Source organism: Hylobates moloch, unplaced genomic scaffold, assembly GCF_009828535.3.
Source record: "Hylobates moloch isolate HMO894 unplaced genomic scaffold, HMol_V3 SCAFFOLD_5, whole genome shotgun sequence".
NCBI classification, from domain to species: Eukaryota; Metazoa; Chordata; class Mammalia; order Primates; family Hylobatidae; genus Hylobates; species Hylobates moloch.
In genome coordinates, this window is record NW_026652280.1 from 155,798,311 (window position 1) to 155,816,264 (window position 17,954).

The following is a 17,954-nucleotide window of genomic DNA, read 5'->3' on the forward strand; positions in this document are numbered from 1 at the left end:
TCCCCACAAAAATATAAAAAAACTCTGCCTTTTAAATAGAATGTTTAGAGACTTTTCCCTTTATTCTTAGTATGTGTCAAGCGCTGCAGTAAATTCTCTTATCCCTGTGCTGAAAACATTTCTAATTGGCTTCGGAGTTAGCTAGCTCATGAAAACACAGCAAAAACACTTGAATTTTTTTCTAATCTTTGTTACTGTAGGAGATAGTATTTTTCTAAGTAATATTGTCAACAAGATATTCATTTCTTACCTTGTCAGAAGGTTTGAATGGATTTCCTTGTCCACTGATTCCACCACTGATACTAAATCCAAGGCCAGGGTTCTTTTCTATTCTCACACAAAACTATGTAAAAAAGATATAAAAAGGTAAGTACATAGTTATCAAAGCTAAATATTTTCAAATAACTGTATTTCAGTAGAAAAGATTCACATTTCACTTGATTTCTTAGGGTTAGCCTATGTTGACTTGATACACAAAAGACAATATAAACTTTGACAAAATGTTTAATGTTTCCATATGCATCAGTTATGATGGAAACTAGCTTGAAATTACCTGGGCAAGAAGATATTAGCAAGTACTTATCTGTTACCATGTACAGGACTAAATTTTGATTAGCCATTTTTAAAAGTTAAAAGTCTTATAAACACTTAAAATACTATGCATTACCCTAGCTATCAATCATAAATGCACTTGTATTCAGGTTGATTAGACAGGACTGTCTGAATAAGTGAAACAAAACTTTAAAATGTAGAGTGAAAGAAAATATGCCTATTCAAATAAATTGTGCCTGCTTTGTAGTAGGCACAATAATTCATCACCTTGTTAGATAATTCTTTGTTTAGGAATATTAGATCTTTTAGTTTGAGAAAGTAGCCACAGCTTGTGTGAGGGTAAAAAAAAGGAAAAACGAAATGCCCAGTGAAGAGTTTCAAGTCTAGCAGCAGCTCCTGGAGTAGGAGTTAGGAACCTTAGAAGAAAGGGGAGAATGGTGTGATGAGGTCTAGTTAAGGAAAGAGGTCAACAGTATGGAGACACTGCTAGGGAAAGAGAACGGCCAATATGCAACGCGAGGGCAAACATTCTAATGTTCTGTGTTACATTACCTCCCCAACACCCCAAATCATCAATGAAAGTCTATTAAACATGACTTTTGTTTTATAGTAGTATGGGGGAATGATGGCATTAGGAGTAGGGTCCGCCTTGGGATAAGGCTGTAGTAAAAATGACAGCAATAATAGAAGTTGATAAAAAGAGGGTAGATCAAGAACTCAGCAGAAATGACATCAGTGCCAGGGATGACCTAGAGAAACTCTAACAAACCTAAGAATTCCCGGAGACCCTGAGCAGGAGATGTGCGTGTGGGCTATGGTAAAAATGTTAGTTCTCCAGGTAAAGTGGGACAGGGTGATCCCAGATAATTGAAAGATTTCGGACCAAGGGGCATTATACATTGGTTACATAAAGAAAAAACACTTTGTAACTTTATTTTTATTTATTTATTTATTTATTTATTTATTTATTTATTTATTTATTTATTTTAGTGACAAGGTCTTACTCTGTCACCCAGGCTGTAGTGCAGTGCTGCAATCAGTTCACTTGAACTCCTGGACTCGAAGTATCCTCCTGCCTCAGCCTCCCAATAGTTAAGACTTACAGGTGTATGCCACCATGCCTGAATAATTTTAGTTTGTTTCTTTTTCTAGAGAGATAGAGTCTTGCTGTGCTGCCCAGGCTAGTCTCGAACTCCTGTCCTCAAGTGATTCTCCCACCTTGGCCTCCCAAAGCACTGGGATCACAGGTGTGAGCCACTGTGCCCAGCTCTTTTACAACTTTGAAGTACAGAGTATTAGGTGAATCAAGTGTTACCAAAGGTTAGCAGGCAAAAGATTAATAAAGAGTTAAGAAAAAAACATGAGATGACACACTTTGGCATATATTTTGTATTTACACAGCTACATACTGGAAAAGTCCTTAAACATGATTGTAAACATTTGCTTTCTTAAGTAGCCCATTTTTACCCCCAGAATTCTTGCTTAGCCTGTTAATTTGCTTATGGCAAATGTAAATGCCCAAAACACTCTTCACATTTTTATTGTGAGCTTTCAATCCCTCCCTCTTAGTTCAAGGCAAACTGAGTCCTATTTCTGACTTAATTAGCACATATTGTCACTGGAACCTGGATCAATTAGGTTTGTCTGTTTAATAATCCTATACTTAATTCACTGTCATATTTCATAATAGTAAATATAATGTTTAAATATTAGATAGTTTACTGGCAACACAAAGATGAAAAACTATGCACTAATGTGATTTTTATGTAGTCATTAATGAATAGTTTCTAAATTATGAGTAAATGTACTATAAGTACTGTCCCTTATTTTATTTTAAAGATGTTTAATTATAAACTTTTCCTTCAATTGAGCTAGATTTGTTAAAACTGGTTATCATAGGTAGTAGAATTTACAGTTTATAATACTTTGTATTTTTATATTGATCCTAGTTTATGAATATAAACTTATAATAGCCTGATGTAGCTGAAAGAAATAGCTTTATTCAGTATGCTAGTTGATCTCTTTGTTATTATTTATTAATTAGAAAATGAGAAGAAAGCAACCAATACGATGAAAACATTTTTCTTTTGTGTTTTCAATGCATTTCCAATTACATTATTTAAAATTGGGGTTATATCTTTCTAATGTGAACATTTCATATTGCCACAACATAATATGCGGAAGGCATATGCACTTCTGGCTTTCTCCAGGCCACTATAAAACTCAAAGGAAACAAATGTAACAGGTTTAATTTACAAAGTAAATTGCTGAGAGTAGTTTCCAGTTGTTCTCTTTCAAGGTAGTGACTATATCTATTTTATATGATTGTAAATCTGGAAGGCACTAAAAATCCAAGAGAAACAAATTTCACATGTGCCAAGTGTATGAAGAACTGCCTTAATATTTTTTAATAGTAGAAATAATGATGACACTGTAGTTTTACAAATGTGACAAACAAACATAAATTCTGATCTGAGGCTAGACTGCTCTTGGGCATGCTAAGGTATGGCTAATAGGTTGTATTGTGACTACTGGGTCTCATAAAGCATGTCAGAGAGAGTATTCCTCTCACATGTAAGTAGTTCCACCTGCCTGCTAAGGCCCAAAGAAGCCATAAAATGTAAGAGGACAGAATACCTTACATCCAGGAAGCAGTGTGAAACTAAAGAGGATCAGCAAAGAGGAAATGCAGTGTTCTAGTAAAAGGTTAGGTCTAGGAAGCTAATAAATAGCTTATTTAATGAGAACCATTATTTTAATTTTCTTTTAATTTATTTTTTATTTTTTTGAGATAAGGTGTTGCTGTTTCTCAGGCTGGAGTGCAGTGGTGTAATTTTGGCTCACTGCAGCCTCTGCCTCCCATCTCTGTCTTTGGAGTAGCTGGGACTACAGGCACGTGTCACCATGCTTGGCTAATTTTTAAATTTTCTTTGTAGAGATGAGGTCTTGAACTCCTGGGCTCAAGCAATTCTCCCACCTCAGCCTTCCAACGTGCTTGGATTATAGTCGTGAGCCACCACGCCAGCCTCAGTTTTCTTTTAAGAGACTGGTTTTAAAGAATGAATGGTTTGGCTGAAAACATATGCAGTAGTAGTGCAATCAGTGGTCTTTCAGAGTCTGCTTCCATAATTCTACTTTACTTGATACTTCTGGTCTGTGTTAATCTTACTGTAATTACAATACTGGGTCTTATTTTGGAAAGGCTATTTTGATAAAATGGATTGCTACAAAAATTAGCTTGGCATGGTAGTGCACACCCGTAGTCCTACATACTCAGGAGGCTGAGGCAGGAGGATCACTTGAGACCAGGAGTTTGATGCTGCAGTGAGCTATGATTGTGCCACTGCATTCCACCCTGGGTGAGCCCTCTCACTAAAATAAATAAATAAGTAAGTAAGTAAATACATAAATAAGAATAAAGGCTAAAATTCTCCCCGCCTTCCTTAATAAAAAGTATATGATGACTCCTTGTTAAAATACATGATGAGTTTTAGAAGGAATGTCAGTTATTCAAAGAGTGCCTCAATTATCAATGACTTTGAAATAAACTACTCTGGAAAACTGTCATAGCTTTGAAAATAAAAACTGTTGCCAAAATAATGATTTATGACTTTATTCCACAAATATTTATTGATTCCCTACTAAGTACCAGGCAGATAAAAATATCCTTGACCTCAAAGAACTTGCATTCTAATGAGGAAGATAGATAGCAAACATAAACAATAAATAAGTAATTTCAGATAGTGGGATGAGCTGTGGAAAACAGCAGGAAAGGTAGTAGAGAGCAACTGAAATGGAGTGAGGAGTTATTCTACTTATTTATTTATTTTAAGCTTATTCTTGCCTCAGGAAAGAGCTATTTTCGATAGAGTAGGTAAAAAAAACCCTCTCTGAGTATGTCACATTTAAGCAGAAATGTGAATGATGCCAAAGATCAAACAATGAACAATAAGAAAAATGAAACACTATCCCAAGCAAAGGGGACAGCAATTATAAATGCCCTAAAGATGGATTGGTCTTTATAAAGTCAAGAAACAACATAGATCAGTTTAATAGAATAGAGACTCCAGAAATAAATCCTAACATTTATAGTCAGATGATTTTGACAAAGGGTTCAAGGTAATTCACTGGGTGAAAGAACAGTCTTTCAACAAATGGTGCTGGGACAAGATACCCACATGCAGAAGAATAAATCTGTACTCATATCTCACACCATACACAAAAGTTATATAAAGTAGACCAGAGGCTGAAACATAAGACCTAGATCATAAAACTCTTTGATGAAAATACAAAAGGAGTAAAGTTCATCACCTTAGATTAGGCAATGATTCTCAAATATGAAACCAAAGATGATATAAGAGATTGATATGTTGGACTTCATAAAAACTAAAAACTTTTGTGCTTCAAAGAAGACCATCAAAAAGTGAAAAGAAAACCCACAGAATGAGAGAAAATATTTGCAAATGATATATCTGATTAGGGTTGTATATCCAGAATATATAGATAACTTTTACAATCCAATAATAAAAAGACATCCAAATTTAAAAATAGGCAAAAATTTTTTAAAGACATTTCTCCAAAGAAGATATATAAACATTCAAAGAGTATATGAAAATATACTCAATATCATTAGTCAATACAGAAATGTAAATCAAAATGACAATGAGATACTAATGAACAGGATGGTGATAGTACAAAAGACAAACACTAATAAGTACTGGTAAGGATGTGGAAAAGGTGGAACCCACATTCACTGCCGTTCAGAATTAATATGTTGTAACCACTTTTAGAAAAGAATTTGGCAGTTCCTCAAAATGCTAAACATAATTACCATATGACTCAGCAATTTCACCTCTACGTATCTACCCAAGAAAAATGAAAACGTGTATCTCCACACAAATTTGTACATTAATGTTCATAGCAGCATTATTCTTAATAGCCAAAAAGTAGAAACAACCCAAATGTCCATCAACCATCAACTGATAAATGCATAAGCAAAATGTGGTATATCCATACAATGGAATATCATTTAGCAATGACAAAGAATGAAATACTGATACATGCTACATTCAGTTCCTTATGCTAAGTGAAAGGAGCAAATCACAAACATACATGTATTGTATGATCCCATTGATACTAATTGTCCAGAATAGGCAAATACATAGAGACAGAAAGTAGACGAGTGGTTGTCTAGGGCTGGAGGGAGTATGTAAAGTGACTGCTCAAGGATGCAAAGTTTCTTTTTGAATGATGAAAATGTCATAGAGTATAGTGATAGTTACACAACTGTACAAATGTAATGAAAACAGTAAATTATACACTTTAAGCAGGTGAACTTTATTGTATATAAATTATATCAATAAAGCTGTTAAAAAACAAGGTCACCATGACAGAGCTAAGGAAAGAACAGAAGGAGAGGAAGGTGAGGCCAGATCTGCAGGGACACTATGCCATAGTAAGGATTTAAAATTTATTCAGAAATTTTGAAAGCCACCAGAGCATTTTAAGAGGAAGAATGGTGTAATATAATTTACGTTTATTAAAAAAGATCACTTTAGTAGTGGAGAATAGACAAAAGGGAGGTAAACTGGAAGAAGAGAAAGCAATACGGAAGCTTTTGAAGTAGTCAGGGGTGAGGTTATGGCCAACTAAGATGGCAGCTGTGTGGCTGGTGAGAAGTGGTGGGTTCAAGACACACCTTGATAAAATTGCTGTGGATTGAGTGTAGGCTGTGAGGAAGGGGAATCAAGGATGTTTGGTCATATCAAAAGGGTGATAGGCCATTAACTGAAATGGGGAAGTAGGTTTGGTAGAGTTGGCAGCAGGAAGTGGTTTTTTAAAACCATGCTAAGTTTAAGAAACTCATCAGACATCCAGGTTGAGATGCCAACAAGTAGCTAATTGCATATAAACTTCTGGAGTGAAGGAGAGAGACGAAGGCTGGGGATACAAATTTTGGAGAAAAAGGTCAAACTACATGGCTGAGAGGTCAAATGAGATGAGGATGGAGATTTGACAATGGGACTTGACAAAAGCAGAAAGAATGCTTCATGGTATGTAAATTAAGCTTGAAATTAAAGTTACTGCTACTTTTAGCTCCTGGTTTTATGGGTTATTATATAACAGCAGTTTTATGATAAAGAGTGCTATGCAATAATAAGCTATTACAATTTTTCATTTTGACTTACATTATGTGCATTACTTAGCCATACAAAATACACATAAAACTTCTCTGTATTTTCCAAAATTTCTAATAAGCCCATGAAATAGGCTCAAAAAGGAAACTGATTATAAAAATGTATACGTGTTAATATTCAAGGATAATTAATATTTTTTGAAATACAAATTCTTCTATATTCAAATCTTTTCCTGTTGTGAATGAAAGATTCAAATCCATCTCAAATTCCTAGTTAAATCTTTCAAAAGGATGTACTGGTCAGCTGGGTGCGATGGCTCACACCTGTAATCCCAGAGCTTTGAGTGGCTGAGGGGGGTGGATCACTTGAGCCCAGGAGTTCGAGACCAGCCTGGCCAAAATGGCAAAACTCCATCTCTACTAAAAATACCAAAATTAGCTGGTGTGGTGGAGCATGCTGTAATCCCAGCTACTTGGGAGGCTGAGGCAGGAGAATTGCTTGAATCCAGGAGGCGGAGGCTGTGGTGAGATTGCTCCACTGCACACCGGCCTAGGTGATAGAGGCTTCTTTGCCTCAAAAAAAAAAAAAAAAAAAAAAAAAAAAAAAAAAAAAAAAAAAAAAAGAAGACGTACTGGTATCAAGATTGACTAATAAAATCCCCTGATGTAGCATTTTCTAGGTCTTTCAGAAAAAATTAGCTGATTCTGTATGTATCTAGGAAACAGAAACTCAAATGCATTTTTAGTCTGGAAATAAATTTTAAAGATTAGTCATTTCATTTCCTTCATTTTGGGCTTAAGGAAACCAACAAGATAATATGTATTTAGTGCAACATTGAAATAAATCTTTTTATTCCCATTGCAATGTTTACTGCATTCTACCATATGACTGTACACGACTTATAAAGTCAATTGATAGAATTTCTGATGTTGAATTACACATTCTCTGTGTCAAACTATGAATTAGGAATTCAGAACTGAGGCATTATTTTGATGACTGGAGAATAAAATTCTATGGGAGAAATATTCACAAATAGCAATTCGTTAAGTGGGACAGGATAAGGCACAGGATGTTCCTGAAATGACTTGAGTAAATAACATAGATTAAAACTACATTAATACCTATTTTACAAATACCTTTATTGAACTATTCCCTTTTAATTAAAAATTTATAATTTAAATAAAACAAATATCTCCAAATGTTTCTTCTTACACCACTCAGCGGAATGTAGTTTTCTTCACCTGCAAACAATAAACGAAGTCCTCACCTGGAACTCTTGAGTGCTCTTTGGGCAGTTGACCAGAGCATCTAATCTAAAGAGATGTCTGAAGTCCTGTCTCTCAGCTAACTGTTTCATGTACTCCACATAATATTAAGTATTAAAATGATTTCTTCCAGGATAGACTACAGCATCTCCTTGTGAGTATGTTTTGGAACTTTTTTCCCCTTAAATATGATGGATGCACATCATTTTTTATAACTCTCTGAGGCTGATTCTAACGTGAGCTCACAAGTTCTCTTCCAGGCACAAACTTTAGTTGCACGTATACTTGCAGGCACTGGCAGGAGACAGCCATGGAGCTCCTGCTGTTCTGATGTGTCAGGTTGGTTGGGCTCCTGCCATTTTGATATGTTAGGGAGGTCCTCTTGTCCAGGGCAGACATGGAGTGAGGGGTGTATGTTTCCATCGTTTCACTCTTCCAATGTGAATTTACTCTTGACTTGTGTGCTTGGCTACTCTTGACTTTTCCGTCATTTCACTCTTCCATTGTCAGTTTACTCTCGACATGTGATGCAGGCTGCAGCATGTAATGTGGTAGACTCATGAGACTGGGTTCTAATCCCAGCCCGGCTTCTAAATTGTGTGACCACAGGCAAGACATTTAACTTATCTTAGTCTTAGTTTTGTAGTCTATAAAATGGAAACTGCTCTACCTATATCACAGCATTATCAATTAAATTAAATCAGTGAATACATAAAAGGGTTTTGAAAGGTTTGAAGCATCATGCTGATGTTTTTCCTTCCTATTTCTGCTTTGGTATCTATATTATCTACTTATTTGAATATACTGTGTCTTGTATTACACATTTGCAAAAGGGAGAGACAAAGCTGATGTTAGTTTCTTTTAAAAATATCCAACAGCTTATGGGCAACTTATGTATGCTTTTAAATAGTGATATTCTCAATATATTATTCAGCTGATAAATTGTTGTGCTATAGAACATCTAAAGCAGTGCTCCTCAACCTTGGCTACACAATGGAATCACCTTGGGGAGTTTTCAAAAGCCTCACTGCCCAGGTCACATGCAGACTACTAAAATCAGTTTTTCTGGGGATGAGAGGAAGACATCAGTGTTTTTTAAAGCCCCTCAACAGATTCTGCAGCTGCGGTTAAGAACAATTTATATAAAGCATTACCATATTGTGAAGGGGAGGATACGGTAGATGGGATCTTTAAGCTTCTTCAGTCACACTGGGACACAAAGGAAAGATCTAATAGGATGAATATTCTAATGAAGGGTTTGCCATGTGGAATGGGAGTCAAACCTCCACTTTCTGGCTGTTTTATTCAGTTCACTACTTAATACAACTCTGACTCTTACCCTCTGTTACGTTTGTAAGTAATCTAAATGGTTTATGCATTAAAATCTCCTTGTCAAGTAAAATCCCCTGATAATAAACTTCAGGTGACATGCACATGGTTTTTGCTGCAGATATTATTTGAAGTCAGATTTATAGTCTACAGAAATTAATACATTGAATCTGGGTAACATTTTATAGTTGAAACATAACTTCCATATATTTAATTTAAACCTAGAGTTGAAAACAGACTTGATACTCATTATTTCTGAAAAATAAACGTGAAAAAAGTGCATTAAACTAGAAGTTTAGGTTTCTAGAGTTCTTGAATATTTTGTCCTTTTTATTGTGATGGGTGGTTTGAAAGTTTAGATGGTTTTATCACTGAAGGGGAACATCAAAACTTACTAAATGTTTCTTTATGGCTAAACAAAGTTCAATACTCTGCTTATGTAACAAATGACACTCATTCTAATTCATTCAATGTCGTCAGTTTTGGCATTTATTATATATGTTCATTTCCACATGGAACTTATTTTAATCAGGTTAAAAATACACTAGTTCTTTGTGTGACATTAAGGGATACAGAGGTATGTTTTCATTAATAATAAAAGTTTCCATTTGTTCAGTAGCTTTTTCTTTTCAAAGCAATTGGAAGAATTCACGTGAGTTCACTTGAACAATCCATAAGGCAGTTCTATAATTCTGAGTTATAGTTCAGGCAGCTTTAATTAATGTCATTTGACAGAGAGGGCATTGAGATCATGTGGTGAATTTTACAGTAAGATTAGGACACAGGACTTGGATTGGGGTCAGAAAAAAACCTGACTTAAAATTCCAGCTTGGCCAATTACACTTTCCATAAATTATTCTCTCTCTGCCTTGGTTTCTTCACTTGTAAAAAGAAAATAAGATTATTATGAGGATTAAATAAAATAGTATATGTAAGCAGGACCAGTTATATAATTAGTTGGGCCTGATGCAAAATGAAAAAGTGGGCTCCTTGATCAACAATTACTAATAATTACAAGATGGTGACAGCAGGGAATTAATCCAAATGTGGAGCCCTTTCAAGTGCAGGACCTTATGCATCTCTACAGGTCACATGCCTCTGATGCCAGACCTGTGTGTAAAACACATAGCAGGTGCTTAATATATGGTAACTGCCATACCTTTCTTTGCAATTTTCATTCAGATTTCCTTTCCTTGAATCGAAAAATGTGTATTCACTGTAATCAGATTTTGTTTTACCTGTAGTATTTCAATAAGTGACTACTGTTTAACTAAAGTTTCCGAGCTTTACTTTAACAGAAATTATTGTGTTTTATTATACTGAGTAGACTTTCTTTGTACCACATTTATTGTGTCTCCTTGCGCTTAAAAATGTTGAATAATTTAGGTTTTTTCCACATTGCACCTGACCAAATTTACCATTGTTGTTAGATAATTTAAGTTGAACCTTGCTTTTCTCTTTATGGCTCTTTTATAGCAGCACTAGAAATGTCTTATTAAAATAGAATGTTTTGATTTATATGCCCCAAATCTACATTAGAAATTTTATGTTACCTCACTGCTCTTTGCACTTAAATCATTACTCCATAATTTTCATGTGAATCTCCATAAAGTCTTTACATGTTTTAAATGTTCTTCTCCATTTTTTTCCTGGTTAAATTTGGAATAAAAGTCTTCTTTTAAAACACACAGCCACATACACTTATTAAAAAGGTCTGAATTTTCAAAAGAAATATAACTTAGGAAAGTAAAAAACACATGAAATAGTTTCATTATGAGAGTGAAATATATAACCTTTCAGCCTCTTTTAATGTTTCTTGGTTTTTTTTCTATCTGTAGATGAAGGAGGCTGGGACTGATAAAATCATTAAGTTTCTTCAAATATTTGAATTCTTAAAATATTCTATTTCTACTGTTTTCTGTTTCTATACCCTCAGTGCTAAGCTTACGGGGAGTGTGTGTGTGTGTGTGTGTGTGTGTGTGTGTGTGTATGTAGAACTGTATTAGTTGACTCTCACAAATTCTTTTTGAATGTTGTTGGTGGGTAGCAATGTTCTCATTTGATCAGGAGAGAAACAGATGCTCAGGAAGAGTTAATAACTTGGCCAAGGACAAGTGGCTAATAAATATAAACATGAATCTAGAACTCCAGATTCTGAGACCTACTCCTAGTATCTCTTTCTTGAACACTAAGCTAAATGAAAAAGTGGAGAGGTTAGAAAAAGAAAAAGAGATGAAAGAAATCAGGGTAGTAGTCAGTGGTGTGCTGGAAAATATTTAATAAACAGCTGGTTGGGGTTGGGAGAGTGCCCTAATTTGGAGTGTTTGCTGATGTTCCTGGTATAATTTTTCCCACAACTTCAACCTATTAATATGATGTCATTGAACGTGTGGTTGGGAAGAGGAGCACATGACAATGTGCCAATATGAGCTGGCCAATTGTGAAAACAGCTTTAAGAAACTGACTCAAGATTTATAACAGGATGAGAGGTAGCACAGTTTGGGGACCAGAACTGGTTGTTTAAATGCCTTTAGGCTTTCTTTCACGCCAAAGTCTTTTTTACTGATACATAATGATATTTGTATATATTCATGGGGTGCATGTGATATTTTGTCACATGCACAGAATGTGTAATCGAGTCAAGGCAAAGGCATTTAGGATACCTATCACCACGAGCATTTACCATTTCTTTATGTTGAGAACATTCCAAGTCCTCACTTCTAGCTATTTTGAAATGTACAATACATCCAAAACCATTTCAGCCTGAAACCAAGGCAGAAAAAACTGGGACACCAAAAGGTGTTATATTTAAGTCCCTTCCTTAACATATAGGCAGTTCTACAATTCTGAGTTATAGTTCAGACAGGTTTAAGCATTCAATTGAATGCTTACATTTTATCTCTCAGTTTGAAATGCACTTGATGTTATCAAGCTGTGAATGAAAACATTTGAGAGCTACTATAAATACATTTTTCTGAAATAATCATAATGTTCTAAACTCAATACATGTGTAAACTTTAAAACTTAGTTATCTTCTTACTAGCCAAACTTTATATAATTTATATTTTTTGGGGGAAATAGTATTAAAATAGCCTTAAATTTAGGGCGTTCAGAATAACTGCATGCTAACACTAAACCTACTTTTCAATGTAGGCGAAAACAGCATTAATCTCAGTGGGTTTTCAAATGCATTGATTCTGGGAGGAAAAAACCATGTAGCTATTAATAAGAATAACTAAATCAGAGAACTGGTTTGAGTTATGATACTTGTGGGCAAGTAATATCTATGAACAATTTTTTAACCTCCTAAGATGCCTTTGGTAAAGCATAATTTAAAATTGTATTAACTTTTAAGAGTATCTGGAGAATTAAAAACCCCATATCATTATCTGATTAAAGGCACCTGTCTGGTTTATGATACCTTAAACTCAACACTTGACCTAGATTAAGGCAGGAGAGGGAGAAAATTATCTTTACAACATACCTATGATTCTGAGAATGATTAGCACATAATCTAGGCTTCAAGAAGGATATTAAGAAATAGAGGAGATGTTTAAAGCCCTTGGAATCCAAATGATAAATGGCTCTTAACAATATAAAGGGAAAATCTGGAGAATGAAGTTAATTTTGATATGTTTAGAAAGTCAGGTGGGGTGATACATAAAACTTTGATAAGTAATAATAAAATGAAGCTTTTATAGACCATATTACAAGTCAGAAAAGTCAGTAGGAATGTTGCCTATCTATCTGAATAATGAAATAAGAGAAATTAATTTTAAGAGTGTATTAAGATCTTAATGTTTCACTTTCTAAGATTAATATAGTTCAATAGATGCAATCCCATTCAATTTTCCAGTTCTAAGGAACTAAAACAGATTCTACAATGGAAAAGCAAATCCTAATTTTAGATAGGTTTGAAGGGCGCAATTCTTTGCGCTACATGGCATTTATCAGTAACTTTTGAAGCACGTCAGAAACATTTCCCTTCTAACTGTTCTTTATAATTATCTTCATAGCAAAGCTTTATCTCTGCACCATTCAACAATCAGAAGATAGGACTTTTAAAAGATATTCCCGCAGATGGGGGAAATAATATAGTTTACTTTCACACTGAAGGTTTCACCAGAGGACTTGGTAAATATAACTAATCCATTGAAGTCCTTTATAATGTTCAAAATCTGTACTGTAGAGCTAAATTGGAGTTAGGAGTGGGTAGGAGAGGGTGTAGGATAGTACTGGAAAAACTACTCTGCCCCATCAATTTTTCCTTTTGTAAAATGGGTGTTTTACCAACCACAAATTCCTATATGTTGTAGTCCTTAACCACTGGAAAGAATGATAAAATCCCCACAAAGAGGGCCCCACCCCATTCAACATGGTGATGGCATTGTGTCCTGGACCACATTAATGAGGGAAGGCAAACCGTGGACTCTTTGGACTTTTCTCTCCTGAAAATTTGTCAGTAATAAAGAAACACTTCTCACCTGCTCTGGATATCCATCCATACTCCTTTGCCCTTTAGTTTGAATTAAGCACCGTCCAGGCTGAGGTCCCCGGGTGGCCTGTGAAGAGGGGATCTGAATAGGCAATGGTGACTGAAATTGCTGGATGGTCACTTTGTTTATATTTCCTTCATATGGCTGCTGCTCCCGGCTGCGATGCTGAAGGCTTTGGGACCCCATCAACGTCTGGATGTGGCTGCCTGCCTGTGGAGAAGATAATCTGTCAGGCAAAGATTCATGGTGCTGAAAGGATGTGATTAAAGTAGAAAGCACGTACAGAATACCTCTCTGGTAAAGCGGCACCATTTGGGCTCTCAGCCATGGCCGGAAAGGATAATGAAGAAACAGCAAGGGTCTGTCTACTGTGGTTTGTGAAAATGTTAATATTGCAGCAAGGTCACATTAAATACATTCATAGTCATCTGCTGGTTTGCCAGAGATAATTTTCACCTCACTTTAAAGGAACAAAATTCAGTTTGAAAAATCTCAGGAAGAAAATTAAGTCACAACTTAAAAATAAAGGGGAGCTGTATCTGGTATTTCATCTTGAAATATACCAGAGAGAGAGAGAGAGATGTTAATATATGTAACACCATGGGGAAAATGATGGAAACAGTTTTCTGATTCTGAAGCAAGTAAGTTTGTTCAGATGAGTAAAACCAATATTTATCGATTATCACCATTATTCAAATACAGCCTTTGAAATCTCTAAGTTACAATAAAACTTAATCATGTGATAAATTCCTGTGGGGGCACTAGCTATGGAACCGTCTTCAAAATGAGCTCTCCCTGCAGAAGATCATCTAGTCATGAGCTTTCAGACAGATTAATCAGTACCCTTTATACCCTTTATTTAAACCAATAATAATCATTTCTGAATTCTTAAAGGTGGAGGAGAGAGGGTATGCTTGCTGCGGTCTCTCATCTTTAAATGATATGATCATACCCGTACTTCTTTGTTGACTCCTGTTTTCTCACCTTCATTTTAGCACCAGCTCCTTGCGTCATTCTATCTGATGTCTTTTCTACCAACCAAGCAAGCAGTTTTGTATGTGAGCTGGTAAGCCAGAATATGCCTTTCTAAACTGAGAATGGTTTAACATGGAGGTCTAACACAGAAAATGAATGCTGATCATGAATAATTTTAAACATATATTTTAGTGCTGTGCTTAGTACTTCACCCATTACTATTGAAAGATGTGGGGATTTATTTCCTGAATTCATTTTCTTTCCTCTTGATCTTTTAAGGATAGGTGACTTGAATTCAAAAGTGAATGTCATCTTTGAATTCATTAGCTAGGAAAGCTTGTGAAAGTCCTGACTAATCAAGATTTTTGATTACTATGAAAACGTTAGGTTGGAGTAATAAAAAGATAATTACTAAATAAGTATTCATGGAAGAGATTAAATTTAATTAAAGTTTTTAAAGAAGAGCAACATAAAAAACACTACAGTGATAATGAAAAACCATTTGCAGAGGAAAAATATATTGCTGGATTCCAAACAAGAGACAACTTCAAAAGAAAATATGAAAAATTATTATTTGGCAATATGTAAGGCAAAATAAACAACCATTTGATTACATTTTAGATGTCCAATTGACTGTCTTAGTATAATTTACAATTGTTCACATTTGAAAACAGTAAAGATATCTCAGACATGAGAAACGGGAGGAAAAGATGCAAAAAAGGGCTTCAGCCTATGCCAGCACAATGTGAAATCAATTATCAATCCAACCCTGTCCAACACATATCCAGTGATTACAGATCTACAACCTCATAAATACAACTAAGATAATCTCATAAAGGGCAAATCTGTGTTTCTCTGTTGTATCTATTCCTTTCCCAGAAATCTTAATGAAAGAAGATATTGCAGGCTTTTCAGCCATTCTAGAAGATGAAACACCCTTGTGGTCAAGTTTTTCCTTATTGCAAATTCAACTCTTGCTTGCTGCCATGGAATATTTTTTCTTTTTTTTCCAGAGGGTGTAAGTTGCATTGTGTTCTTTTGTTTGGAGGAGAGGGCATCCATGATAAGCTCAGTATCACATTTTGATCTGTGTATTTTTTTTTTTTTTTTTTTTTTTTGGCAACGGAGTCTTTTTTCTGTTGCCCAGGCTGGAGTGCAGTGGCACGATCTTGGTGCACTGCATCCTCCATCTCCCAGGTCCAAGTGATTCTCCTGCCTCAGCCTCCCAAGTAGCTGGGATTACAGGCCTGCATCACCATGTCCAGCTAATTATTTGTACTTTTAGTAAAGACAGGGTTTCACCATGCTGGCCAGGTTGGTCTTGAACTCCTGACCTTAAGTGATCCACTGGCCTCAGCCTCTCAAAGTGCTGGGATTACAGGCTGGAGCCACAGTGCCTGGCCTGTACCACTGTATTCTGAATGAACTCACTGGCATGCCCAGTTACATAGCTACAGAAAACGATTTCAGGAGTCAGAGGAGCCAGGGGTGGAACTATCTGACTGAGGGTGACTGGCCTGGCTACTGATAAATCAATTGATTTTTAAGTTTATATCTGCTTCCACTGGCAGAATATTCATGGGTCTTCAGTCAGTGCTTGAACCAGTGGAAGTGACAACTGGCAGTTTAACTGAAAATGATCATACAGATAAGCAAAGCATTTTTCCACCCAGACAAACTTAGAAGGATCCAGAACATAGCTTGATTCCATGAAATATAATCTACATGAGAAAATTAATAACTGCTTATAGATTACTTTGTTGATTAGAGTATTGTAGTACTAGTCTATTCAAGGGTGAAAAGCTAATGCTATATATTGGAGAAATATAGTAGCCTTTGTTATTTGAATTGAGTTTTAATTTTTATTTTTAGAGACAGAGTCTTACTCTGTTGCCCAGGCTGGAGTACAGTGGTGTGATCACAGCTCACTGCAGCCTTGAACTCTCAGTGTAATAGCCTTCAGACTTACTTTTTGGGTGTATTTTTTCTTCTGATAGGACAGGATGTGAGCTCAAGATTATGCTGATTTTGAACTCTTTGAGAGCAAGCATCATATTCCACTGTAAGTGGCATTTTAATGACTGACACAGTAACTGGCATTTAATAAATAATAGCTACCACCCAAACACTTAGTGTAAATGTGCTAAAACACCATATACCCGTTACCTCTTTAAACTTCACAATAGTGTTAAGAGGTAATTTTTATTATCCAATTTTGCTGAGGACAAAACTAAGGGTGGAAGAGCTTAAGTAAATTTCCCAAGTGATACAACTGGTAACCTGACAGGACCATCATTTGAACCAAGTCTGTCTATCAAAGGTCATCCTTTTAAACACTACATTATACTGCCACCCTTTCCCCGCAAATTGACACCCACCCTCATTAGTTGAACCATGAATTGAAAAGGAACCATGAAAAGGAACAAAAGGATCAAGTTGTTGAGAGAGGATATATTATTCAATTTCTTTAGCAGCTCTTTAATTTGCCAAAAGGCAATTCCCTACTTAGTGAATTAGGTCTATCATCTGTTTTAGATGTTGTGCATGTGACTTCGAGCTTTAGAGTTAAGCAAATAGGATGATGCTTTTGTATTTAGTAATCCATTACTATGAAGTAATTAAGCTCTGCTCTTAGATGGCTTGGCAAAACAAACAATGGGCATGAAAAGAACAGGCTGTAAAGTCATTCTGTTTGCAGCAGCAGCAGCAGCAGTTTTTTGTCTCTCTTGGGCTACAGGCTGTGATGAATGACGTTGGGGAATGACAGCTGTAGAAAGCAAAGAATTAACACAATTTTTAAAATAAAGTTAAACAAACATAAATGACAAGGCATCTAGAGGGACAATAATGGTTCAGAAGGACTGTAAAGAGGAAGTTGTTTTTGACTGGCACAAAGGCTTGAGAAAAGTAACAAGGATGTTCATGATGAAGTTCAAAGAACTCATGAAAATGTAGAAAATATAAGAGACTAGACTTATTCATGCAGAGGCTTAGCTATGAGAACACTGACTCATACTGAAGGGGAATTTGAATATGAAGGTTTCCGTAAAGCCTGTGCTACACATTTTGAATAGTAAAAAGAAATAGAGAAGATTTGACATTTGTTTGGAACTTTCAAGGGGAGGTTGGTTGTAAAAAATAACATGTATTTGAGGAGAATAGTGATGGAGTATGTTGTTTTGAAGTTGACCCCCTAAAAA

General features: G+C 35.5%; 1 protein-coding gene across 1 annotated transcript in view; it reads right to left on the reverse strand.

Annotated features, from left to right (window-relative positions):
• LOC116469905 (leucine-rich repeat-containing protein 7) overlaps window positions 1-17,954 on the reverse strand; it is a 145,994-nt gene that overhangs the window by 35,486 nt on the left and 92,554 nt on the right. Inside the window, exons 16-17 of the mRNA XM_032155621.2 lie at window positions 13,768-13,989; window positions 251-343 (exon numbers count right to left, since the gene is read on the reverse strand). Coding sequence (XP_032011512.1) covers window positions 251-343; window positions 13,768-13,989 — 315 coding nt within the window. The remainder of the gene's footprint in view (window positions 1-250; window positions 344-13,767; window positions 13,990-17,954) is intronic.